Source organism: Babylonia areolata, chromosome 19, assembly GCF_041734735.1.
Source record: "Babylonia areolata isolate BAREFJ2019XMU chromosome 19, ASM4173473v1, whole genome shotgun sequence".
Classification (NCBI taxonomy): Eukaryota; Metazoa; Mollusca; class Gastropoda; order Neogastropoda; family Buccinidae; genus Babylonia; species Babylonia areolata.
In genome coordinates, this window is record NC_134894.1 from 29,368,036 (window position 1) to 29,395,806 (window position 27,771).

General features: G+C 42.4%; 1 protein-coding gene across 1 annotated transcript; it reads right to left on the bottom strand.

Moving 5' to 3' along the window:
• Positions 1–585: 585 nt before the first annotated feature.
• On the bottom strand, positions 586–25,183 carry LOC143294138 (disintegrin and metalloproteinase domain-containing protein 12-like). Its single transcript, XM_076605568.1, has 21 exons — positions 25,075–25,183; positions 22,947–23,074; positions 22,512–22,588; positions 21,609–21,681; positions 20,988–21,070; positions 19,693–19,799; positions 19,181–19,236; positions 18,403–18,486; positions 17,416–17,487; positions 15,635–15,804; positions 14,473–14,557; positions 13,731–13,864; positions 12,192–12,363; positions 11,242–11,337; positions 10,494–10,625; positions 9,515–9,690; positions 8,253–8,457; positions 6,620–6,694; positions 5,638–5,749; positions 4,140–4,275; positions 586–3,797 (listed from the first exon to the last, which is right to left on the bottom strand). The coding sequence occupies exons 1-21, from the start codon at positions 25,181–25,183 to the stop codon at positions 2,081–2,083; spliced, it is 3,999 nt and encodes a 1,332-aa protein (XP_076461683.1). The 3' UTR covers positions 586–2,080.
• Positions 25,184–27,771: the final 2,588 nt, after the last annotated feature.

A 27,771-nucleotide genomic window follows, 5' to 3' on the forward strand; every position in this document is an offset into this window, starting at 1 on the left:
TTCAAACTGTCTCTCTATGTATATAAATGAACAGATAGATAAATATATATATATATATATATATATATATATATATATATGCATACACATATGCATACATACACACACACACACACACACATATATATATATACATATATATATACAAAGACACACACACATACACTCTAAACTGTATCAACATTACTCATGAACAATCATTCAATTTCTGCTTCTTATAATAAGTATGGTGAATTCTATCTTAGAAAAAAAAAAAAAAGTATTACATGTGTGTGTGTATGTGTGTGTGCGGACACCTGTGTGTGTGTGTGTGTGTGTGTGTGTGTGTGTGAGATGGTGTGGCCAGGTGTCCATGTACACACATACACCAGTGTGTGTGTGTTTGTTCTTTAGTTTAACGTCTTTTGACTGTAACTGATATTCGACGAGGGTAGGAAAAAATTCGAGGGGGGGGGGGGGTGGGGGGGCTGGAGGGGGGAGGTGTTGGGGGGCGTGGGGGGGGGGCGGGCTGGAGGGGGGAGGTGTTGGGGGGGTGGGGGGGGGGAAGAAATTACTATGTACGCATCCGAGTAAGTGAAAGTGTATGTGTGTGTGTGTGTGTGTGTTATAGAAAATGATTGATTTAAGCTTTGTTTAAAAAAAAAAAAGCATAACAATATAACATCTTTCTAATGAAAAACTAACATGTGTGTTTGTGTTCCCAAGCCAAGGGAAATTGGTAAGCTCCCATGGATAGGAGTGAATCATTTTTTAATTGCTAGTTTGTTTGCTTGCTTGTTGTTGTTTTTAATTCAAAGCGCCTAGATTTCATCAAAACGACTCAGGATTAAATCTGAGGTGGATCTAAGTAACGCATAATGCTTGGCACAAGAGTTGGTTCCATCAACAAAGAACAGGAACAGGCCATTTTTTATCAGGACGGATGAAGAAGAGTGTTTTGTTGTGAAATACATCGGCAGTAACGTCGCAACAGGTGTTGTCGGTGACATCCCTATGTTTCCTCCTTCCCCCTCCCCCATTTCTCTCTCCAGATTTGAACGGATCTCAGGAATGGCCTCTGGAGTTTTTCTGCAGCAGTCACACTGAATGACGTTTTTGTTTTTGGTTTATTTTTTGTCTTTTTAAATGGAAAAGCGCATTTATGTCTTTCCACGTAGCTCTAATATCCCTGTGAATTGTAGGAAATATGCATGTAACTGAATGCATGATTAAAAAACCAAACAAAAAAAACAAACACTTAGAATGTTTTTGAATGGACAGTATCACAGTCAAAATAACAAGCAGCACATCCACAGGTTGCTCTAGCAACACAACACACATACATACAGACTTTGGTGGGAACACATGTTTTTGGCTGGAAGATCAAACTGAGCATGATAAAGTAAGTACAACTGTTACCTCCAACAAATGGCATTCCATGGTGATCCACAAGATACACAAAGTGTACCAGTCAAACACTGAACTGTGCATCTGAATATTCTGAAATTATTGAGGGTTTTTTTTTTGTTTTTTTTCTTCCAAATTATTACTTTCTTTCTTTTTAATCAAATCAGTCCAAACATTGTACAAGGATACATACTATATTACTTGTCCATCAGAACCAATCAACAGTTCAAAGAAATCAATTCAAAATTTCATTTGTTTTCAAACAAAATATTGACCAGATTTACTCATTTTAACAGAAAAATCAGACACTGAAATTAACAATATAGACCTAACAGCACTTCACACTGTCCAGAATTTTAGACAGAAAAATCAAACACAGTGGCAGTTTGGACCAAACAGCATTTCAGTTTGTCAAGATTTTTAGATACAATAAAATCAGACACTTGAATAAAAACAACAATTCAGACCTAACAGCCTTTCACGTTGTCCACATCTTTTTGACACAAAAAAAATCACATTTAGAAACAACAATTTAGACCTAACATCATTTCATGTTGTCCAGATTTTTTAGATGCAAAAAATCAGACACCTGAAACAACAATGCAGACCTAACAGCCTTTCACATTGTCCAGATTTTTTAGACGCAAAAATCAGACACTTGAAACAACAATTCAGACCTAACAACACATCTCTCTCAAAACTTGTAGCTCCTGACTGGTTTGCCTGACCCTGGTTTAGGAGCCACAGTGGGCCGACTAGGGCCAGGTCCACCTACCTGCCCTGGACATTTTCCTGCCGAGCTCCCATCCTCAGGCAGTTTGGACACAACGCTTTCTGAAAACTCCACATGCTTCTTGCTGGCAGCACTGGGGACTGATCCTGGCCTGCCCCTTGTTCCTCCTGAAGCAGGAACGTTCCTGTTGGCAGCCTGGCTGGCTACACCCCCTAGCACACCCCTGCTGGTGTTCGGACCATGGACGTTGGGCTGAGCCTGGCTGGTAGCGCCTCTCCCTGCCGACCTTGGAGTCCCTGCCTGCTGCTGTGCACCTCCCGGTGTTGACTTGTTCCCTTCTCCAGCCAGCCGCCCTTTGCTGGGTGCCTTGTCTGCCACACCAGGCTTGCTGGACGGCAGAGGTTTACTACCAGAACCTGTCCCTATAGGATTTCTTGTACCTTGGTTGGCGGGCGTTGCTCTGGAGCTGTGAGGTGTGGCTGAGGATGAAGTGCTGGGCCCTTTGGTGGGTCGTGGAGGGCCCGGCCGTTTTGACTGTCCACCAGCGCTGCTGCTGCCGCCATCCACAGCAGACTGAGGCGCAGTGCCGCTGTGACCGGCTGAAGGACCGTGGCTTTGAGCCCCGTCCTCAGTGGCAGGCAGGTTGCGGTAAAGTCCTTCAAAAGCACTGCTGATGTGGGCCTCCAGATCTCCCAGGTCACTCAGCTCTTCGTTCATGTATATTGGCTCATCTTCCATCACCGGCTCTGGTGGCAGAGGACGCCGTGTGAAGTTTGGCATCATGTCTGACCCCCCACTGACAGCGGTTCCTTGGGACGTGGGGGACAGGGGCCGATCAGACAGGGTCCTCCTTACAGGACTTCTGACTCCATCTCTGGACCCATCTGGAGCAGGGTTTGAACCGTGAAACGAATGATGCTGCTGAATGGGCTTGGCAATGACACCCGATCTGTCCAACTCAAAGTCAGCAAACACCTGAGAGTCACGGTTGGTTGTGCTGACCAGAACAGGGCCAGAGATGTCGGCCCCTCTGAAGGACTGCCGTTTCTGTATCTTCTCCCCTGGCTGATCGCTATCCATGGGTTCCCGCATGGACTGGGAATGCCCGATCGCCCGGCCTGTTCTGGATGGGGACGTGGGAGGGCTCAGTGAAGGTCTGGCTGCAGCCTTCTTTGGCGCTTGTCGTGTGCTGGAGTCCATGATGGTACTGTTTACAGACATAGAGTGAGGACGTTGGCTTGTGGTCGATGAAGAAACCGGTGGCGCTCGATCTGTGGCTGGCCTTGAGGCAGCAACCCCTTTCAGACCTGCAGCATTTCTGCCATCTCTGCCAGCAGGTGCAGAGTCCAGATACCCTGGGGGAGGGCCCACATGACTGCCTGCAGGAGGCACACCTGGCACAGCGGGTACACCTGCTGCAGCTACACCTGGCGCCCTGCTCGCTGACGGTTTGTAAATAGGTCGTGGTGGTGCATTGGGCCGTGGAGGCGGGGGAGGGTGGGAGGAGGGTCCCCTGGGAGCTGCGACATCACTGAGGGAAGGGTCTTCCAGCAGGGGGCCTGAAATCTCCAGGCGTGTGCTATGTTTGGAGGGGGCTGAGGACCAGCGTTTCTGGGGCGCGCTGTTAGCTGGCTGGGGGCGAGGGGGCTGCGGTGGCCGCTCTGGTCTCCTCAAAACACTGTGGGCATGAGAAATAAAAAAACATTTCATCATCAGTTATTAGCCTCTCCCTGGATCAGGTTCTTGGAGCACATACGCACACTGTTGCTTTCCGTGTGTGTGTTTCTCCCCTCTCTCTATCTCTCTCTCTCTCCTTTATTCTTTTTTCTTCTATTTTTTCATTGATTGCTTAATGTAAAAAGGAAATACTGCTTATTCAATTTATCCTCATGAAATAAAATCCTGACTTTGACTTGGACATACAAACACACAAAACATAGACACGGAGACACACAGAGAGACAGACCAAAACAGCGGCACAGAGACAGACAGAGACGCACAGAGAGGACAATGCATGTACCTAAATCTGCCGCGTGGTTCCTGCTTCAGCCAGGCCATGAGGCGCCGACGGTTGACGTAGGCGATGACAGCCAGCACTCCCAGAGGCAGCACCACCAGGAACAGCAGCAAAAGAGCGATCAGCAGGCCATGGTTGGCTGAAAACACACACAATGCAATACAATACAGTTGTGTTGCACTGGATTGCTTTGTGCTGCATTGTGTTGTGTTGTGTTGCCTTGCACTGGATTGCTTTGTGCTGTGTTGTGTGTTGTGTTGTGTTGTGTTGCGCTAGGTTGCTTTGTGCTGTGCTGTGTGTTGTGTTGTGTTGCCTTGAACTGGACTGCTTTGTGCTGTGCTGTGTGTTGTGTTGTGTTGCCTTGCACTGGATTGCTTTGTGCTGCCCTGTGTGATGTGTTGTGTTGTGTTGTGCTGCCTTGCACTAGACTGCTTTGTGCTGCGCTGTGTGTTGTGTTGTGTTGTGTTGCGTTGCCTTGCGCTAAACTGCTTTGTGCTGTGCTGTGTGTTGTGTTGTGTTGTGTTTTATCAGCAGGGCATGGCTGGCTGAAAACAAACATAGAACACTTGTATTGCGTTGTGTTACGTTGCGTTGTTGTGTTGCACTGGTTTGCCTAGTGCTGCGCTGTGTGTTGTGTTGAGTTGTATTGTGTTATTTTGTGTTGCGATGCATCGCACTGGATTGCTTTGTGCTGTACTGTCTGTTGTGCTGCGCTGTGTGTTGTTGTGTTGTATTGCTTTGTGTTGCCTTGCACTAGATTGTTTTGTGCCGCTCTGTGTGTTGTGCTGCCTTGTTTTGTGTCCTATTTTATCAGCAGGAAACAGATGGCTGAAAACAAACACAGAACATCTGTATTGTGTTGCATTGGACTGTGTTGTGTTGCGTTGTGTTGCACTGGATTGCTTTGTGCTGCGCTGTCTGTTGTGTTTTATCAGCAGGGCATGGCTGGCTGAAAAAAACAACAAAAAACAGAGCAATTGTACTTAGTTGCGTTGCATTGCGCTGTGTTGTTCTGCATTGCACTGGATCACTTTGTGCAGCTCTGTGTGTTGTGCTGTGCTGTGTTTTATCAGCAGGGCTGAAAACAAACACAGAACAATTGTACTGCGTTACAATGTGTTGTGTTGTGTTGATCTGCACTGAAATGGTTTGTGCTGCACTGTGTGTTATGTTGTGTTGTGTTGTGCTGTGTTGTGTTTTATCAGCAGGGCCACCATACAGAAGGGTTGATATGTGTTGTATTGTACTGGATTGCATTGTATTGGATTGGATTGTATATGGATTGTAACTGCATTACAATGTACTGCATTGCATTGCACTGCATTGTACTTTATTGCATTGTACTGTGTTGTATTGCACTGTATTGTATAATACACTGCACTGCACTGTATTTAGGTTCATTTAATACAAACTCCCAGGAGCAGAAAGAAATGACCTTTCTTCACAGACTGTTGTTGTGACAAAAAGAAGTGGTGGAACTGCACTGCAATGCACGACTCACCATACTCGTTGGAGGCAGGACCACTGTTGATGCTGCCTCCGTACCCAGCACGGTCACAGTACGGAGGTTTGTAGCCCACGTCACAGTGACAGTTCCCCATGTTGTTACACACCTGTCGCATGATATACACACCATGTTAGATACCTGTCACATGATATACACACCAAGTTACACACCTGTTGCATGATATACACACCAAGTTACACACCTGCCACATGATATACACACCAAGTTACACACCTGTCGCATGATATACACACCAAGTTACACACCTGTCGCATGATATACACACCAAGTTACACACCTGCCACATGATATACACACCAAGTTACACACCTGTCGCATGATATACACACCAAGTTACACACCTGCCACATGATATACACACCAAGTTACACACCTGTCACATTATATACACCAAGTACACACTGTTAGATACACCTGTCACATGATATACACACCAAGTTACACACCTGTCACATGATATACACACCAAGTTACACACCTGCCACATGATATACACACCAAGTTACACACCTGTCACATGATATGCACACCACATTACACCTGTCACATGTGCGCACCAAGTCAAACACCAGTCACATGATATACACATCATGTTACACACCTGTCACATGATATATACAGATCATGTTACACACACATCACACACCAATGCTGACTTACACACCTGTGACATTTCCAGGTTCCGTGTGTGTGTGTACGTGCGTGTGTGTGTTTAATTTTGTATTTGTGTGTGCACGCACGTGTGTGAATTCAAGTGTGCATTCATGTGTGCATGTATCCATGCTTGCATGCGTGTCTGTCCATCTATATCTCTGTGTGTGAGCATGTGTGAAACGAAAATACAACCGAGAAATCTTTTCAATTCACTCATTTGCTAAAAAAAGTGCAGACAAATCCAACAGAACTTCATTCAAACAACAGATATCAAACACAGTGTTCGACAACAAGCACTTACCCCGTTGCCATGGCAATCAGGACACTGAGGGATCTTCAGCTTCAACAGGGGGGTGCACGTCTGTTTGATGCAGATCTGTCACACACACACACACACACACACACACACAACACACACACACACGCACACACACATGCACACCACCCATCTCACAAAATCATACGAGTGCTCACATTCGTGCATGATCACTGATACATTCACAGTTCGTGGTATACAAAAATAATCCTCTTGCATTCACATATTTCACAGAGAAACTCTTTCTCCTCTCCAGCTAGAGTGGCTGGAGTGAATGCATGAGGAGGAGACTCCCCCACTCCTCCACACTGCCAGTGAATGTGGGAGGTGCAACCCACAAATGCAGAAAAAGAGGAAGCTGAAGAAGGAAATAGAAAAGAACAGGAAGCAGAAGAAGAAGAAGCAACAGCAGAAGTAGAAGAATCAGAAGAAGAACAAAAAGCAGCAGAACAAGAAGAAGGAACAGAAGAAGAAGAAGAAGCAGAAGAAGAAGAAGAAGAACAAGAAGAAGCAGAAGATGCAGAAGAAGAAGAAGAAGGAACAAGAAGAACAAGAACAAGAACAAGAAGCAGGAGAAGAAGAAGAAGCAGAAGAAGAACAAGAATCCCCAACTGACCTTGTTCTCCTTGCACTTGACCCTGCCATGGTCGGACAATTCCACAACACAACACAACAGAACACAATACTACACAACACAGTACAGTACAACACAATACAACACAATACTACCAAACCCAACACACTACACCACACCACACCACACCCCATATCACACCACATCACACCCAAACCAAATGCAACCCAATACAACAAGAGAACCCCCTCAACCCAACCCCTGCCCCCATCTAACCTTGTTGTCCTCACACTTGGCCCCATCAGCACCATGCATGGGTCAGGCATGACTGACAACCCAACCCAGGCCACCACATCATACAACTCAACACACACACCACACCACATGCCAGCACAACACACCGCACACAGTGCACAACACAACACCACGCACAACACACCACACCACACACAACACACCACATCACACACTGCACACCACACCACATCACACACAACCCAACACACCACACCTCACTCATCACACCACAGCACATCGCACACAACACACCACACCACACCACACACAACCCAATACACCACACCAAACACAACAAACCACATCACATACAACACATCAGACACAACACACCACATCAGACACAAACCACACAACACACAAAACCACAATACATACAAGAACCCCACCACCCATCCAAGCCCCGCCCCCCCCCATCCCCACTTCCCTGCCCCTTCCCCCCACCAACCTTGCAGTCCACACACTTGGCCCAGTCAGGCACCATGACCCGGTCGGGCATGTTCAGCTCAGTCCCCCCTAACCCCCAAATCCAAGCCCCACCCTACACTCACCAATCCATGCCCACCCCCTTCCCTCCCCACCTTCAACTATCCTTGTAGTCCTCACACCTGGCCCCGTCGGGCACTATGCCAGGATCTGGCATGTCCAGCCCCCCCCCCCTCACCCCCTAAAATCACAGCACCCCCCCCCCCCCCGCCCCCCAATCTCAGCCACCCCCCGACCCCAAACCCCCACTCCCCTACCAACCTTGTCATCCTCACACTTGGCCCCGTCAGGCACCATGCCAGGGTCTGGCATGTCCAGCCCCACATCCAGCATGGTGGAGCGACAGACATACTGCTGGTTGCCGCGGGTCAGGAAGTTGGCCTGCATGGTCAGAGCCAGGTTGTCGCGCCAGAACATCAGCTTCTCGTTCAGGTGCACGCAGTGTAGCAGCCCGCACATCACGTTCCTGTGTTCAGTCAGTCAAAGCAGTTTTCATGCACGTGTTTAGAAAATGTTAAAAATAAAACAAAAGGGTTGTCCTCTGGCAAAAGAAGTAGAAGAAATCTTCTCTGTAGAAGAAATCCACTCTAAAAGGTACACAAATGCACATGTGCATGCTTGCACCTCAAGGCCTGACTAAGCTTGTTGGGTTAGGCTGCTGGTCAGGCATCTGCTTAGCAGATTAGGTGTAGTGTATATGGATTTGTCCTATGTAGGAACGCCTCCTTGGTAAACTGAAACTAAAGACAAGTATCAGACAGTTTCAAGCTTCATAAATAGACAGTTATCATTTTCAGAAAAACACAATTCCACCCAATGGCAAACAACCAAATGACATCAATCATGGCAGTCTGCTGTTGAGTATCTTTATCAGTGATGGGCTTCCACCTCACTGAGAAAAGACACAAGCTCACAGGTCAGGAAGTTGGTAACCACCCTGTGTCTGGATTCCTCCTTTGTGGGACTGCATTACTTTCGATCAGCAAAAACAATCACACAATTGCTACGTATGCACAAAAAGTAGTACCTGCACTTCAAACTCATGACACACTGAAGTTTTTACAGCCTCCAAAAATCTGGAAGAAACCAAAGCTATCAGTAACACCACATAACATTTGCTCACAGTCATAGAAGAGCACATATATACAGACCCTCCCCCACACCATGCCCCCCTCCGAAAATGCTTTGAGCTGAGCACAGCTGTATGTAACACTCGCTCTGGTTTTGCCTTTGTCACTGCTTGAAGTCTTTTCAGTGTTATTCTCCTGTACATTTCTCTTCATCACCATGTTGCTTTGCCATTTCATTCTGCAGCCTTTCTAAATTTCCGATTCTGACTAAATGCTGGCACAAACATGTCTGAGCCATTGCAATGATCTGAAGAAATAAACTGCGTGCAATTTTGTTTTCCTGGAATGGCCACACATTTTTCTCTTTTCCTAATGCGGTGACATTTTTGTTGTTTTCAGGACAAATCAGGCCAACAGGCATGTCTGCAACAGTCAAGGGGTTGAACAACTCACTCTCTTTCACAGGTGTGGTAGCGGTCAGTGGTCCAGTTGTAGCCACAGTTGCCGTCCCGTGTACCCTGCACGTTGAGGTGCTGGAAGCAGAGGGGGTCAGAGACCCTCCCTGTGTCGCCCCACAGCAGCTGACACTGGGCCGTGTGGGTGTGACACCGCCCTTTGTAGCAGTACGACTGTAACACACACACACACACATATTTCCTGTTTATAACATGGAAAAGAACACCAGGCTGTTGATGTGTGTGTGTGTGTGTGTGTGTGTGTGTTCGTGTGTGTGTGTGTGAGCGTGTGTGTGTAAGCATGTGTGTGTGACAGTGTGCATGTATGTGCAGGGCGGGGTGCGTGATATGTGTGCATGTATGTGTGTGTGTGTGTGTGTGTGTGTGAATGTGTATGTGTGTGAGGGTGGGGTGCATGATATGAGTGTGTGTGTGTGTGTGTGTGTGTGTGTGTGTGTGTGTGTTTGTGTGTATGTGTGTGTGTGACAGTGTGCATGTGTGTGAGGGGCGGCGTGCATGATATGCGTGCGTGTGTGTGTGACAGCGTGCATGTGTGTGAGGGGCTGCGTGCATGAGTGCGTGCGTGCACGCACACGTGTGTGCGCTTCTAGTGAATTTCTAGTGAGTATACATCTGTGATACTTTCATATTCCTGTACCTTATTCACGCAACATGTATGGCTGAACATTAGAGCCACAGGGTAAGAGCTATATAAATGCATATGATCATTATTGTCATCATTTATTATCATTATTATTATCAGAATCATTATTATCATTCTAGCCAGAAAGAAAAAGAGATCAGCCTCTCTGCAAACATAGCATATTATTATTATCATTATAGTCTTCAAGAAAAAGACATCAGCCTCTCTCCACATACAACATATTATTGTAAATTTGATTATCATTATTTGATATTATCATTATATTTCTCATTACTCCAATCAGCAAGACAAATACATCAGCCGCTTTCCTCACCTGACTGTTGCTACAAGGTAAGCCATCCTGCTTATAGAAGTCCCCAGGACAGAACTCGGAGCTGCCATCACAGAACTCTGGCAGGTCACACTCACTCTGGGCTTCTCGGCACGGCGTCGACGCCCCTTTCACCTGACACATGCACAACAAGACAAATTAACAAGGCAAATTAAACTGGTAATTCAATCTTCTAAGTACTGAAAACTGTTACTCCAGTGAATGTCACAAACTATAAATCTTTGTCTACTTTTTTCAGTATGAAATGTTGCGTCCATGACAGTGGTCCCTTCCCCCTTTATTTTTGGTATCATGTGTGTCTCAATTGCAGGTATGTGCCTCATTTGCAAACAGGCCGGTGGCTTTGCAGTAAAATATTTCTGAGTTCTGAAAACTGTTGATTCTGTAATATATCCCGATGCTGCCTGCTCATGTTTTTGTTTTTGTTTTAAACATTTTCAAGTCAACTCCACTAACTCTCAAGAGAAATTACCACATGACTGTACATCTCACAGTACAAAGATAAGATACACACTTACAAGATATGTCACATGTTTTAGTATTCAAAGGGATCACATAAAATTCCACTGACATATTTAAGCAGAAATGCTGCTGAAGTGGTTCTTCTTATAGTTGTGTGCATGTTTGTTTGATTTTTATAAATAGATAAGGAAATGATTTAATAAATATTCACTTGAATTCTGTGCCTGTTATCTGAGGCAGGATGGATGACTGCCAAAGCTATACTGACCGTGCAGGTGGTAAAATCACAGCACTGCCCTGCTCCACACATGGCCTTCGGGTGGAGTCGGCATGACGTTGCGTTGCAGCAGCGATTGGTACAGTCCTGTGTACACACACCATCATCATCAACTGATTTAGCAGATCCATAAAAAGAAATATATATATATATATATTACAGGATACATAATGTTAAATTTCATTGACGTATTGTCTGTCTATAGTCTAATTAATCAATGGACATTTCCTCGCTCAACTTAGTGTCTGGAATGTGTGATGGGATGTCAAGGTTTTATCTTGGCCTGGTGTGTTTGTGTACATTGCATGTAGTACTCTCATTTGCATACATGCATTTAAATGCAATGTATTATGCATGTGTAGCTCAATGAAGCTGACATTCTAAATGGACATGCTAACCATTTTGTGGTTACTCATACCTTTTCACCAACACAATCATCAATGCCCATGTATGTGTGCAACCTATGTGACAACTTCAAATCATAACACATGCCCGCATTCAGTATGGATGAAAGTTACCTGTGTCACAACTTCTAGACTTGCTTGATCCAGCTGACTTCAACAACACTGAATATGAACTGAAACTGAAACTGAATATGAAAGTTGACTATGTTATGTAACAACTGATTCTGCACTTCAAGAAAACAGATTATGAACAATTAAAAAAAATGTAAAACTCTGCTACAGCAAAGAAAAAGCAATGCACAACATTTCCCACTCCCTCAAAAAATTAAATCAATCAATAAATAAAATCCTGGTAAGCTCCTGGATACTGTGTGTGTGTATGTGTGTATGCATGTGTGTGTGTGTGTGTGTGTGTGTGTGTGTGTGTGTGTGTGTGTGTGTGTGTGTATTAATATTTGTGTGCATGTATGTACATCCGAAAGCATGTTGTTTTTTGTGCGTGCATGCATGCATGCATGCGTACACGCGCGTACATACCTCCAGCAGGCCACAGTCACATTCCTCCCCTTCCTCCACCAGACCGTTGCCGCACACAGGACCATCAAAGATGGTGGCTGGGAGGTCGCGCAGACAGTAGTCCATGCCCAGATCAAAAGCCTCCTGCAGGGAGTTCTGTGAGCACGATGACCAGTGCTGGGGGCTGATGTGTCTGGAAGAATTTCCATTGGATTACATTTAGTGCCTTGTATGGTAATCCAGCAGCCAGGTCTATTGTGCTTTCGCTTTGGAATTCTTGAATCCCTGGTAGCATTTGAGAAAATGTCTTTTCTCATGCACTTCAAAAAAGCAGTAAAAATATATTATTTCCAATATTTGCTAAAGTCATCCACCTTAAAAAAACAACAACAAAATGTGTTGTGTGTGTGTGTGTGTGTGTGTTGTGTGTGTGTGTGTGTTTGTGTGTACATGATCTAAGAATACATCATTAACCCTTTCGCTGCCAGGAAAATAAGATTTAAGTGAAATCTATTTGCCAGGGTTTTTTCACAAAAAAAGGGTATAAATTTTCAAAAAATTCTGTGCTCTTTGTTATTGGAGAAAGACCCATAAAAGTATACATTTTCTGAAAGGGAAATGAATAAAGAATACAAAACACATGATGTTTTCCCATTTTATGTATTTTAAGTGACACGCTGTTGTTTTGAAATCAGTGGTTTGTTTTCTGTCACATTTTCAACTTGTTCATTACAAACATTAGTCAGGTAATTTGCACAAAAATATCATTTTCTGGACAAATGGACATCTGCACACACAAAATCATACTAGAACAACCACAATATAAAAAAACTGAAAAAGAAATAGATGCATTGTGACTTCTGCAAGTGATAATATGGATGTGAGGCCACGCCCCCTCAGTCTCCACCCCCCTCCTCTTCACCCCTCTCACACGGTCACTTCATCCAGTTCTCATCAGACCGCATTGGCTGAGTGCCAAGAAAATAGCTCATAAGGTGTCCTGCTAAAAATTCGGTGACCTGTCGTCTGCTAGAGTTGAACAGCCGGCATCACTCACTGATAGTTGCATCTTGGCCACTCTCTTGATTGCTCCCTTTATTTTCTATCAAATCGTCCTATAAATGTTCACCACTGTCTTCTCCTTCGAATTTATGCTCCAATTCTTTCTGAGCATTAGCTAAAGAAAGTAATCTTGGTTGATTTAGTTCGCCAGGAGCGCATGTCTTGAGCACGGAGTCAGTCCAACATTTTGTTGAGCGAGTGAGGAGAGGAGCCAGGCAAAGACTGCGGCCAGTAACCCAACCAAAACGTTCAAATAAAGGACTGCCTTATGACGCAGATGGTGTTTCTAGCTATGAATAGAATCTAGAGTGATTCCCCAAGCTAAAGCTACCAGCATTTTTGTCAACGAACGAATGCAAAGCAGGGAAAAGTCAGAATATTTCGATGACGAGTTATCTCGTCATTGTGGCAGCGAAGCATACATGCTTTCCATGACGAGTTATCTCGTCATGCAGGCAGCCTAGGGGTTAATCAGGGAGTCCAAAAACACAGACTTACCCGCTGGTGGCAGCCATGATACATTTATCCTCTGAGCAGCTGCACTTGGTATCGTTGTCGTGCTCCATGCCAAAGTTGTGTCCCATTTCATGGGCCACCGTTGTGGCCACCAACATCACTGGGCCATTGTGATCCTGCCCAGTTGTGACGCATGCAGTTCAAACTATGAATCAGGGTCATGGGCTTTGGAGACTAAAAAGTTACTCCAAATCATAAATATTGAAATAAAATGTACTTATGTTGGAGATCATTTTTGCGCTTATAATATTATCAAGCAGCACAAAATTTGCTGCTATATTTGATGCCTAAAATATCTCCATGTCGTACATGAAGTGACTGTCACAAACTCAGCTGTGTTTGGATGAATTATTCAGCAAGAGGCATTTCAACAAAATGATAGGCCTAAGTTATGATGCTTACCGTGCTGACACACATTCTTGTTGTTTCAGAGACATGCCTAAGTTATGCTGCTTACCATGATAACATATGATTGTATTATCAGACCAATCATGACAACAGGCCAAAGTAAAGCTGCTCACAGGCTGAATGATGCTGCTTACCATGCTGACATACATTCATGTTTGTACTGTCAGACCAGTCATAGATACAGGACTAAGTAAAGCTGCTCACAGGATGAATGATGCTGCTTACCATGCTGACATACATTCATGTTTGTACTGTCAGACCAGTCATAGATACAGGACTAAGTAAAGCTGCTCACAGGATGAATGATGCTGCTTACCATGCTGACTCCTCCAGAGAACTGGTGTGTGCAGATGGGACCTTTAATGGCCTTGCCCACCACGCCATGATCAAACGCAATGCCACTGAAAATAACAAACAAAAAACAGACCACCATAAGTTGTGAATTCAACCACAACTGCTGTCTTACTTTTCATACTACTACTACTACAAGTACCAGGGTTCCCAAAGATCTGACCTAACTCAGTCCACAGTGAAAAAAATTCGACGCTAAACACAAAGCTGAACTGAATGAAAAAATATTTTTAAAAAATCATCTGCTACACTGCTAACAAAAGAGACTGGTGGATATCCCTGAATCAATTTGCAATCAATTTTCACAACTCTTTGTTTCTTTCAGTTGCTTGTTGGTTATTTAAAAGCATTAAGCTCATTGTTGAATGGTACTTGTCAAGGGTTTTACTCATCCGTCGTACCAACGGGAGACTCCATCAGACTTCTCCAGGTCCTGAAGGGCAAAACATTTTTCCAAGACTTTTCTAGCCCTGGAAATGATTTTCTTATTTTCTTCATAGACTTTTTCAGTCTTCCATGACTGGGTGAACCTTGTACTACAACGAAGTTTAGAAAAATCATTTTAAAACCTCTCTATTAGTGGCTGTAGATTTCAAGGTTTTCTTTGAGAAAACAGTCCATCTCTGGTTGTGATCCATCTGCACATGCTAGATTATTTCAGAAGAGGGTGTGAAACACACAGGTTGACTGTCAATTAAATTGATTACAAAGAGTCTTCCGTGAGCAAGCCAAGAAAATTTCATATGCCAAAAAGCATTCAAACTAATGTATGAACAAAACCAAAAATAATAATAGAACAATGAAACAATGCGTATTTTTGTGCCCATTCTGAGAGGAAGCATGGATAATTTGACACGAAAACATAACACTCTTTGTCAAAAATAAAAATGAAAAAGAATGCATAAAAATGACTGACCAAACACACTCTCATACACACACAAACACACGCACACACACACACACACACACACACATCACAAACTTAGCTGCACACAACAGCATGTAATACAGTCATAATACCTCATGGATAAAAGTAAAACAAAAACAAACAAAAAACTCTTTTCAAAAAAATCCAGAGAGAGTGATCAGTGATCAGCAATCAGCTGCCTGACTGAACAGACACCCACGTGATGAGCTGAGCGTTGTCATTGGAGTGGAAAGGGTTGATGCGCTCCATTCGGTAGCGCAGGAAGTTCTCCATGGTAGTGTCGGCATTGCTGGTCACGCTGATTTTGTCCCCCGTGCTCCACACCTCCACCCCCACCAACACCACATATATGTTCAGCTGGCGATACAACTGCACACACAATCACACACACACACCATACATCACACACACACACACACACCACACACACACACACACACACACACCACACACACACACACACCACACATAACTTCAGCTGACAGTACAATTAATGACAATGATAAATATGTTTCTATAGCGCTAAATCTTGTGTGTACAAAGTCAAAGTGCTTTAACTCACTCGGGACGACAAGTTTTCTCCCTTGCTTTTCCCCACAGACGGCCCATTTGTAAGGGTTTGGAAAAAAATTGCAAAAAATACAAAATACTGTGTAAGAAAATGAAACTTTCAGAACTGGTTTATTACGTGTTGAGCTATTACATAAAAAAAAAATCAAATTTCTCATCTTATTTTTACAGTTTTGCCATATGTAGAAAATACTGCCAAGTTTTCACCCCGAATCACCATACCCATGCTCGCTTTCTGCATTAAATTCGCTTTCTTCTTCGTCATCATTCACCTCTTCAATGTCCGACCCTTCAGTTCGTAGCATTTCAAGTACTTCGGCAACCCTAAAACATTGCCGTCACTGCCTTGTTCGCTTCACAACATTCTGAGAAGAGGCCGCTTTGCTAACAGGCTGGCACGCGAGCAGACGACCGGTCAGTGACTTTGTCAGCGTGTGTGCGAGACAGGCCACACATCCCATACTAACCAATCATACTGTTCGATTGTGGAGTGACCCAGAATAGCGCACTCTGCTTGGCTAATCACAAAATCACGTGTACAGCGCATGATGGAATTTTACTTTCGGAGAATGCTATTCCATTCCTTCGTCCGAAACCGAATACGTTTTTGTGTAGGAATGCGTGAGCATTCCTTCGTCCGGAAAGAGTTAACACTCAACATTTACATAACTCTGAAAGAAAAACTAATAAATACAAGCAGACACAATGCTGGAGGGAAACTATAAGGAAAAAAAAAGAAGTATGATAGAAGTGTTTTGGAAAGAGGTGGGTTTTCAGGCCTAACATGAAAAAGATGAGTGCAGAGATCTGAAAAAAAAGAGAGAGAAAAAAAAAGAGGGAGATTGTTCCAAGAGACAGAGAAAGAGTGGCAGCCCATTTTGGAGTGTTTGAATCTGTGAACACGGAGGCAGAGTGGATCTGAAACTGATCATACAGACTGTACACAGACCACATAAACTTAAGCTGATGGTACACACACACACACAACACACACACACACACACACAGTGACACACACACACTCACACACAATATCTCATGGTGCAACACCTCTGTTACTGAATAGGAACAATTATTTGAGAACAATGATATGTTAATAATTAGTGGAAAAAAAACCTCTCTTGGTACAGTCACTGCTGAATGTTACAGATATTATACCAAAAACGCCCCACTTTACTTATCTGTCTCTGTTCTATGTCTAACTGTCTGTCTTAAGATATTGTCTTCAACAAAGGAAGTGTGTATTTTGATGAACATGTGATAGCAAGGCAACAGCTTTTGTGGTACACACATGGCAGAATTTAATGCTACGAAGAGCTAAGTATTCACCACAGTAAATAGGTGAATACATCAGACTACACTTCCCATCTAATCTCTTGCAACCAATGGTGAGAAAAGAGAACTACTCACACTATTAACAATGTTGGCCACATCCTCTGATCGCCTGAACACAACCGAAGCAGCTTTTCCATAGCGGTCAAACTGAAAAAAGAAGAACAAACATGGTTCATGGATAAACCGCTTCCATAATATTCTGTACACTGAAGTTAATTACCTCCTACATAAACCTCTGCCACAATATTCTGTACACTTAAGTTAATAACCTCCTACAACTCCTGAGAACAAATATCTTATTGTAAGACAAAGATAAATATACTGCCATTTATCACATTTTCTGTTTGTAGAACAGGTATTTTATTAAAAGACAATGATAAATACTGTTGTCAATCACCACATTTTCGTTTTGTGTGTGTGTGTGTGTGTGTGTGTGTTGTTTTTTAACATATTACTACAAGGCATGTGATTCACCTGTCTGGAAAATCTATGTTAAGAAAGCAATCATGTATAAAAATTGAAAGAATTTAATCATTAAACATAACCAAAAAAAGTCAAATTCATTGTGCCCCAGCTTACTCTAAAGATAATCATGCTGTCAGTTTACTTCGTGACTTTAATGTAGATAAAGTTGATGAGGCAATCGATTTAAATTCACCAACTTATCTGTTGACATTAGATACAGACATTGCATGGCAAATTCTCTGAAGTCTTTGTTCCGTGATGTCCCTCCATGGATGCTACTGGAGCTCTAGAAAGAAGTGAACATTTATAATCAGATTTTAATGTTATAGACTCTGGAAGGATTTTTTTCCAACTTTTTGAGTGAAAAGATTGAAACAGTGATCAGTTTCAGATTTTATTGTACTTTATTTTACCCTTGACTTGAAGTTGATACTAACATGGCGATAGCCTTGAGATGGCCTTAGTGGTCGGTGAGGCTTTAAACACCGTAATTTTGATATGATTTGAACAGGTAAGAAATGAGGACAATCAAAACATTAAACAAGAGAACATGGAAAATGAAAATGTACTGTTTTCTCCGTTTCCACCACCACTCACTGTTCTGTAGTCATTGACTAAATACAGCTCCACAAATCGAGTCAGCTTGTCCGTATCATAAGGTCCATGAATGCTTCGTCTTCTCTGAAACAAACAAAAGACCTGAACGGTCAGGACAAAGGATGCATTTCCTGAGCAACATGTATCAAAACTCACAGGATAATTTGTGAACTCAGGGCCTCCTGATCCATACAGCACTTTGCAGAAAGCAGAAGATAAGGTCCTATTTTCAAATCACACATGGATCTTTTTTTTTTTCCTTCCCTCCCTGATGGTCTAGATGCTAGTCTTTCAGATAAGACAATAAAACATTTTGAGTTTCAAGAAGGTGTCAAAGCATGCAGACTGATCCATAAATGCTGCGTAACATCATCTTAAGAAAAAAGAAAGCAAAAAAAAAAAAAAAAAAGAGTCCTGCACTCATCAAGCAGTCAGTGGACACATGAGAACTTGCAGCAACAATTGTCTCAGGCAAAAAAATCTACAGAAAAATCAAGTGAGATATAGAAGTAAACATGAAGAGATGAGAAGTACAGAGAGAGACACAGAAAACACTGCACTACGGCGACATGTCACGCCTGGGAAGAGAACCTCCAAACTTCAGATGAAGAAGTCTCTCATGACAAAGGAGTATGAACAAACACCCTACCCAATGACCATGACCTTCATCTTCAGTCACATCCAAAGGTCAGGCTTGCTAGACACTGCAGATTAAAGGCTTAGAAAAACAGAAAGGATAAAAACCATGATACAATAAAGTACAGTACAATACACTCACCCTTGTATGCTTTGTGAAGAAAGGGATGGGTGGGTGGCCAGCATGGTTTTCATTTCCTGCACATTCACACCACTAACATAAACAACCCTGTCACTAGCAAATCCTGTGACTACTTCAAATCATAAACACTCCAATTAATGATGATGACACAAACCTTCAACAAAACAGTAATAACAATCATGAAATATTCTAAGTGCCTGCCTTTGATGCACACACACACACACACACACACACACACACACACACACACACACACACATCATGGTCATGTTTGCATTCTAAAGGGAGAAACCTGCATACACTTCAGTTATACTTTTTCCTTTGAGTTTGACACTTTAAAAATTTTCAAAGTTCCATTCATCTGAAAATCAGTCTCATAAATAAAACTGCCAAACATTTTTTTTTCAACAGCTTAAGTTGATCCTGATGAAATATTATACAGGGAAAAAAAAGAATGAAAAAACAACAACAATACAATATCCATGCATAAAACAGCAGTTTTATCCGCATACCACATTTGAAAGATGAAGGCTTCATATCAGAATGTCTGTATATCCTGTGCAAAGATCCTTGAAGTGGCTCTATGTGGTAAGTTTCTTGTTCATCAGAAACAAATCCCCTGGTGAAAAAAGAGAAAAAATAACAGATATTTGTTTGCATGTATCTCATGTTTTTTCATCAGTTAATGAGAGACAACCCAAGTTCATGCAGCTGAATCACCATGCTTCATAAAACCATCACATAAATTTTTATGGAGATAATACTACTACTACTAGTAATAATAACAATAATACTAACAATAATAACAATAATACTAATATAGTGCTTATATGGTGCAGACTCCCCTTATCATGGACTCTAAATGTATAAAAAAAACCAACAACAAACTTTGTAATTCAGGAAGCGGTGCATATATTTGTGTCTGTGCCAAACCACTGATTATTTTCATTTTCTTCCCCTTACAGTAAACGTAGGGAGGGGGGGTTGTGGCGGGTAGGGGGGAATGTATGGATGACAAGGGGTAAAAACAAAATTCCAATTTGATCCTGACACACTTTTTTTGGTTTAAATTTACAGTACTACTTCATTATTCCCATTGCTATATAACTTCACCTGATGGACAAAATACTATTTGCACCTTTTCACTCATGTCAATATTGATTGTTTATGGACCTTTCCTGGAGCCAGACAGAGGAAAAGGCACAGGACAGGGTACTATGAAGTCTCTTGTTCATGGCCTATACTCCAGAAAGACTTAATGCCAAATAAATCTTTATATGTGCATGAAAGGAAACGAATTGCTTTAACAGCAATGGGTTTTTTTTGCCTCACCCATACAAAAATCAATATTTCTTGCTCTCTGATCCATAACAAAAGCCCCATAAATTGTGAGTCCTGCACAGAATAACACCAACACATGACCAAATGTATGACGACAGTCAATTATGTCCGACTATGACCAACAGACTGCAGGAGGCGATAAATGTCCAGAATATAATTATGGGCTAGATGTTGATTATAGAAAGAGTGTCTTGCCCAAGCTACATCTCCACTCGGCCAAGAGGGTTTTAGGAGGTTGAGATGGTTTCCAAAGGCCATCCAGCCCCCTAGGCTGCAGCACTGAGAGCCTGTGCAACTTTGCCTCCTGGAATGACAATCATCGTCTTTAACAAAAGACTAAACTGTACATGAATTCCCATTGCAGTGGAGAAACCAGCTCTCGATTTGCTGTTGGCCCAACTGCATGTTTATGTCAATCTATCGTATCATAAGCCAAGCGTTGAGCACATACAAGACCATAGCTCACCTAAAACCGCCACAGGAACTGACAGCCGCAAGCGACCCTGGCTTGTGGTGTATATGACCCTGGTAGTAGCAATGTTCTTTTCTCTGTAGAATCAGAACACAATTACCAATATGATGAGTAAAGCATTAAGAAAGGAAAGAAAGACAGGAAGTCACTGTGAAAGAAGAAATGAAAGAATGAAAGGAAGATGGACATAAAGTACTCAAAGACTCTAACACTTGTAACAGTGAACAAATTCAGTGCGAGGGCAGAGAACAACAGTTATGAGATCCATGTCAATGACCAGGGGTTGTGCCAACACAAACTCAACACTTCAGGACAGTTAAAGACACATACAGGCACAGAGGGTGAGAGACATGTATGCAAGTTAATCAAATTGCATGTATGCTTACACACACACACACACACACACACACACACACACACACACACACACACACACACACACACACACACACACACACACAAACACAAACACACATGGACAATCAGATAACCAAGACTAATTGATTACATAGACTCACTTTGTTGACAAACATGTTGAGACAAAAAAAAGAAAAAAAAGAAGAGAAGAACAGAGGAGAGAGAAGACAGCAAGAGCACTGCATGAAGAAGACTCACATGTACAGGTTCTCTGAAATCCTCCCCCTTTTCATGCACAATTTTCCTGACGTAGGTGCTGCCAAAAAGATCTCTGCAACAAACAAAAGTTATGCCTGTACACATAGTAATGAATGAGACCTACAAAATGCAGATTGACACGTTAAAAATCATGAACTGCAGAGAGAGAAAAAATAAGCTTGTGATGACATAAGCTGTTGATGATGATGATATAGATACTTACATAGCACTTATCCTCAGTCAGAGACCAAGCTCTGAGCACTTTACAAACATGAAGTCATTTGCACAACAAGCTGCCTACCTGGGCAGAGCTGACTGAGAGCTGCCACTGGGCGCTCATCATTCATTTCCTGTGTCATTCAGTCAGGATTCAGTTACCCACACATACACGCACTCACACAGACATGTAACACTTTAAGTGTATGACTGTTTTGTTTATTTACTCCACCATGAATACAGCCATACTCTGTTTTCAGGGGTGTGCATGCTGGGTATGGTCTTGTTTCCATAACCCTCTGAACATGGATAATAGGATCTTTAGCGTGAGCATTCGATCTTCTGCAAGTGTATACACATGAAGAGGATTTAGGCACTAGCAGCTCTGCACACATGTTGACCTGGGAGATTGGAAAAATCTCCACCCTTAACTCACCAGGTGTGACGGGGATCGAACTCAGGCAACTCGGGCAAAAATCCAGTGCTCTACCTGACCACACCATGTTCAGGATACTGCTCATTTAAAAAAAAAAAATTTAATAAAAAATTGCTAGCTTCAGGGGCGTCTGGAAGTAATAAATGGATAAAAGAAAAGTCTTTGATTGGTTGTTTGGTTGACTGGTTGCTTGTCTGTTGAGTTCTAAGCATGATGAGGAAAAACAAAAACTTATGCAGATCATTCCATACCTTTCAAGTTTGAGATGGACATGAAACCTTTTCCCAAAGGCTGTAAAACGCAATGTAATGTTTTCTGCATGGCCATCCTGCAACAACATATGTTATATTGCAAAACCAAGAATAAATCATATAAAACAAGAAGATGGCTGGCATCAATAAAACCTCTATTTCAAATGCAAATAATCAGAATAAATTCACCTCAGTATAAAGGACAACTGTTCTACAAGAGTAGTACATCAAAATCTAAAACAGAACAGAACACAGATTAACAGTACCTGATACACATCTTTCTAGTTAACCTGAAATGGAGTCACATATAACAAGGACAAAGATTAAGCCCCTGCTGTATACTTTTCTTTAACCTACTTTTGCTTGGTGCTCTCTAAATTATGTATTCAAAACCTTCTTCTGTGCCTCTACAATAAGTGATAATCCATCATTTACCTCTGTCAGTGTATTATGAACAAGTCTGTGGCCAGTGATAACCACAATATCACAATCTTCATGATGCTGAAATTGTGTCGGGCCAGGTTCTGTGACCCTGTCAGTATTGCTTCCATGGAAAAAGTCATCTGAAATCCAAACACATAATAAAATCATTGATTTGCTTTCATGTGTGTGTGTGTGTGTGTGTGTGTGCACGTGTGTGCGTGCTTGCGTGCGTATGTGTGCGTGCATGCATGGGTGCGTTATGTGTGGGTAGGTGGGTGAGTGGGTTGGTGTGGGTTCAGGACATGATCGATGATGGGTCATTTGAACAGTTCACCACAATGGGTCATTTTCAAAATTATTGAATCAGGAAGAACAACCCCTTATTCCTGCCCCCGATGCCCCCATCATGCCACCTCACACCCCAAAAATATATAACTGATTTTGTACTTTGTCCATTACACTTGGTGTGTTAAATGGCTACTCTCTCTCTCTCTCTCACACACACACACACACACACACACGTGTGTGTGTGTATGTGACTGTGAGTGATGGTATGTAGAGACTATGTGCTATTGTTTGCAGTGTCATGATGAACATGGAAAATACAGCATAGTCATTGCTGAACTTTTTGTGCAGTACTTAAACACTAATTTAAGCTGACTCACATTATGGTCTAATCAATTAAAGGAAAATGTAGTTCTAAACAAAAGCAAAGCAGCAGAGCTGAAGGATATCAGATCTACAATGTAAAAGTGTCATGTGTGTTAGTCAAATACCATTGTTTTCTGAAATTAATTTTGTCTACTTTGTGGAAATCCTGATCTCCACAGTTGCAAAATGTCTCTAAAATTTCCTAAAGTACCATGCCAGCATAACATGTGGACCTGTTTAATTCCGTTCTTGTGCAAACACAGGAAGAGGTTCCAGTGCACTTTAAAGATAACACTATCCATGTCAGTATGAGTAAGTTGGTTTTGGAAACATGAACATGTCCCAAAAACTATGTATGACTGTGTAAATGACTAACTAAAAACGGTCATGCATATTAAAGTATGCTTTTACATATCTTCATCGGATCTCAGTTTTAGTCGATTGTGCCACACTATTGCATAACATCAACAAAGTAAACACTTAAGTTGTCCATGATTCATACTCTTCAGATATGTACAGAATGGAAGAGATTGCAACAGTTCTAAACAATTATTGAATCTTTCTTGTCGTTTGGCAGCTACTTGCAGTGGCATGCTCCACGATTATTATTATTACGAAATGTTCTGCATGTCTCAAGACCATCCACAATCAAGAAACTTAAATCGCACAGCCTAACTCCAAGTATGTACTGAATGATTCAACTCAGCCCAACTGAACTGTCAGTATAACAGACATGACTAGAATGCGTCCATTTTTGTCACTGTGCCACCATCCTCTATTCTCTCCCTTCTTCCTCCATAATGCTTACAGTACACTGGTTTACCTTATTAACTAAAAAGCAAATGGGATATTAAATAGCAATGTAAAAACAGCACATAACTGGAGAAACCGGAATGGCAAAAAGTGTAGGAGGATGGGATGCGGGAGCATGGGGGCGGGGTTTGTGTGGAGGAGGAGCAACTATCATTGTACTGAAAGACTACTATTATCAAAGATACTTTTACAGGGAAAGTCCGTTTTAAACTAATGCATGAGGAACATGTCTGTTGCTTCTCCTGGTATAATCTGAACCTACAAAAGAACAAGTAACCCTTCTGAACGTTGTTTAACAAGTCAGTTGGGAGGCAGGTGTTCGCTTTTCGTTCTCTTTCGGAAACAGGGGAAGTAACAATCACTTCTAACCACAGTGGAGATATATTAAAGACCAGTGGCTTTCTACGAATCAGAGACTGAGAGAGGAACAGTATTAGAACATTAAGATGTTTTGGGCTAGTTTTCTGCATATTATAGCATTTAATGTCTCAATCATGAAATGATCACTCACAAAATGTTACTGTCAGTATACTGGGTCACCACACTGACAAATCTAATGCATAACTTCGACACTCCTTCAATGACTTGCCTCTCAGTCACAAAGTCATTTGGCAAAACATTTATGAATTTACAACAAGAAAACTAAATGACACGCACCCTATAACAAAATGCCTACCTCTTATTCTTTGGTACAAGTCAGAAACATCTGTTTTCACTGAGGTTGTCCAAATACTTTTACACAACGTTAGGGAAACAAGCACAACACAGGGAACTGTTCTAGCCATGTTTGCAAAAATTTAGTAGTGATTTCCCTTGTTCCCGTTTCAGGTTCAGGTATGGTTATTTGTCGCGACAAAAGATTTTTTGTTTAAAAAATGATCAACTGCAAACAGTTCCGCTGCTTGTTTGTTTTGTTAAGGCGCGCGTGCGCGCATGTGTGTGTGTGTGTGTGTGTGTGTGTGTGTGTTTAATATGCATCAGCTGTCGTCATCACAGCGGCATTATTTTCATAAGACTTAAGATCTAACTATAATGAATAAAAGAATCAATCAGTTCATCATTCGAAGGCATCAACGGAGGGTCCACTGAATTCTCGGCACTTGTTACAGTGGAGGACATTGGTTATGAATGTATATGCTTCACTGAGTGATATGAGTCGAGTTTCTCAGTTCGGCCAAAACTGATGACTCAAACACTGATCTGTAGGCCAGTTTCTGGACTTAAAAAAGCAGCTGAATGTGGTGGCTTTATACCGCTTATGTCGTGTTTATTAGCGGAGGCGCCGTTAAGAATCGATTAAGCTTTAGACTTTTGATCCAGTGTTCACTTGTGATCACTGAACGACTGAGGGCTCGAGGCCCCATTCAGCGATGATGTTTTTGTGTCCGAGGGAAAGGCACTTAAGTTAATACTCCGGTTTTCCTCAGTTCACCAAGTCAAGTTGTGAACGGGTACCTACCCGACTTCGTTTGGTGAAGTTAAACTTTGAACGGCGCAAGGAGAGGACTGAGCTCGGCCGCCTTCATACAACTGAGACTGATACCGGGCCCAAGACACAGTGGATGTGAAATCCAGCACTACCCCGCGCCTAGATGGCCGTGAAAGATAATGGAACCTTTGACCTAATGTTTTACTTTTTTCAGTTCTTCATTTAGTGCAAAAAAGAAGAAAAAACAAACAAACAAACAAACTTTGGTCGGGATAGTACGGCACTGGGAGCATACTAGATTTTGTCCCTGCCGCTCTATGTGTGCTGTTCTATTCAGATTATTTTTCATGCCAAATTTGTGGGAACTGATACTGTGACAGACTGTCATTTTTACATTTGTTTTGAAACTGGAAGCAGTGAATTCCATGTTTCAACGGTTGAAGAGCTATGGAAAAAGATTTTTAAAAATCTGCCGCATTGACTTTATACCAGACACTACCTCGTGCATTCTGATAGTGTGTTCAGACACTGACAGCCCATAAGAGTCTGATCCTGAAAATGAGCAAACAGCAAACGAAATCACAATACGTTCTTTTCCAACTGAATCCAAAACCTCTGGAGTGCTATTTGCGCCGTGCATTGCTGTTTTGGATCAGACATGTTTCAGTCTGATTGTAGGTGTGTGTGTGTGTGTATATATATATATATATATATATATATATATATATATATATATATATATATATATCGGTGAGTGTAGAGTAAGTATCTTGAGTCCTGTAAGTCCACAGCGAAATTATTTTCACTCCCTGGAGAAAATCTTTCCAATTTTTGCAAGCGACCGGGATTTTCTTGGAGAAATGGGCGTCTAGAAATTCATATCGAAATCATCTGTTGTGTTTTTCTACCACAAGGAAAAGCCACCATGTCTGCTTTCATCAGATCAGTGGGACGCGAAATAACAAAACAAGACCGGAAATTGCATCAGTGTAACATCGTGCTCTGTTTCAGTTTCAGTTTCTCAAGGAATCGTCACAGCGTTCAGACAATTCCATGTAGGCCATCTTCTAGGCAGATGCCTGAACAGCAGCACAACCCACCGTGCTCTTTGAGGAGATTATATCTGCCGCTTGTTTAGTTTAATCTATCCGTATTTTGACTGCCCAAGATCAAAGTTTTGACACTTACTTTCTCCGCTGGATTCACTGCCTGTTCCTCTGTCTCCATCTGCCCCTGTCTCTATCTCTCTCCCGCCCCACCCCCACACCCCCGTCATCCCCAAACAGCGAAAGCCAAACCACGATTCGTTTTTTTTCCCCCCACAACTTAATCAAAACCTCTAGAGTGTTATTTACGCCGTGCATTGATGTTTTGGATCCAACGTGTGCAAGAATTCAAATTTTTATGGACGGTAAGTGCAGTGCGATGTTCAGCAAACTGAAAGAAAATAATAACTCTGTTAAGGGTAGCAGGAGGCATGATAAGTACCGTAGCAAGGACGCTTAGACGTTGGACTTCTGATCCTTTGCCACGTTCACCAGTGATCATGGTTCGAGTCCCCCGAAGTTTCGACATGGTGTTGTGTCCTAGGGGGAGGCACTTTGTGCATTGGTAGGCTACCCGCTGACTCCGGTTAGAGAAATTTTAAGAAGTAAAAAAAAAAAAAAAAAGCTAAAGAGGATTGGACCTCGTCTTCTTATGCCGAGCCCTGGATACAGTGGATACAAAATCACTGCCACGATGACCGGAAAAGGCTGTGGGACCTTAACCTTGTCAAAACAGATTCAGCCCAGAGGTGTAGATATGTCATGCGTGACAGCTACCCTGAGTTCCTATTGGCGAAAGCAGGCCATTATGCTGCACGACGAAAAGCGACTTGCTGTGTGAGACCCCACGACACAGCACAAAATGCAAAGTGGTTTTCACACGCTGCAGGAAGCCTCG

What these genes read in the sequence shown, in the direction of transcription:
- LOC143294138 (XM_076605568.1), bottom strand. Translation starts at nt 25,183, where the DNA reads ATGGCTAGAACAGTTCCCTGTGTTGTGCTTGTTTCCCTAACGTTGTGT. An exon ending in ATTTCAGAGAACCTGTACAT is followed by an intron (nt 21,071 to 21,608) that starts GTGAGTCTTCTT and finishes CTGATTCTACAG; the next exon opens with AGAAAAGAACATTGCTACTA. An exon ending in TAGTCAATGACTACAGAACA is followed by an intron (nt 17,488 to 18,402) that starts GTGAGTGGTGGT and finishes TTCTTTTTTCAG; the next exon opens with TTTGACCGCTATGGAAAAGC.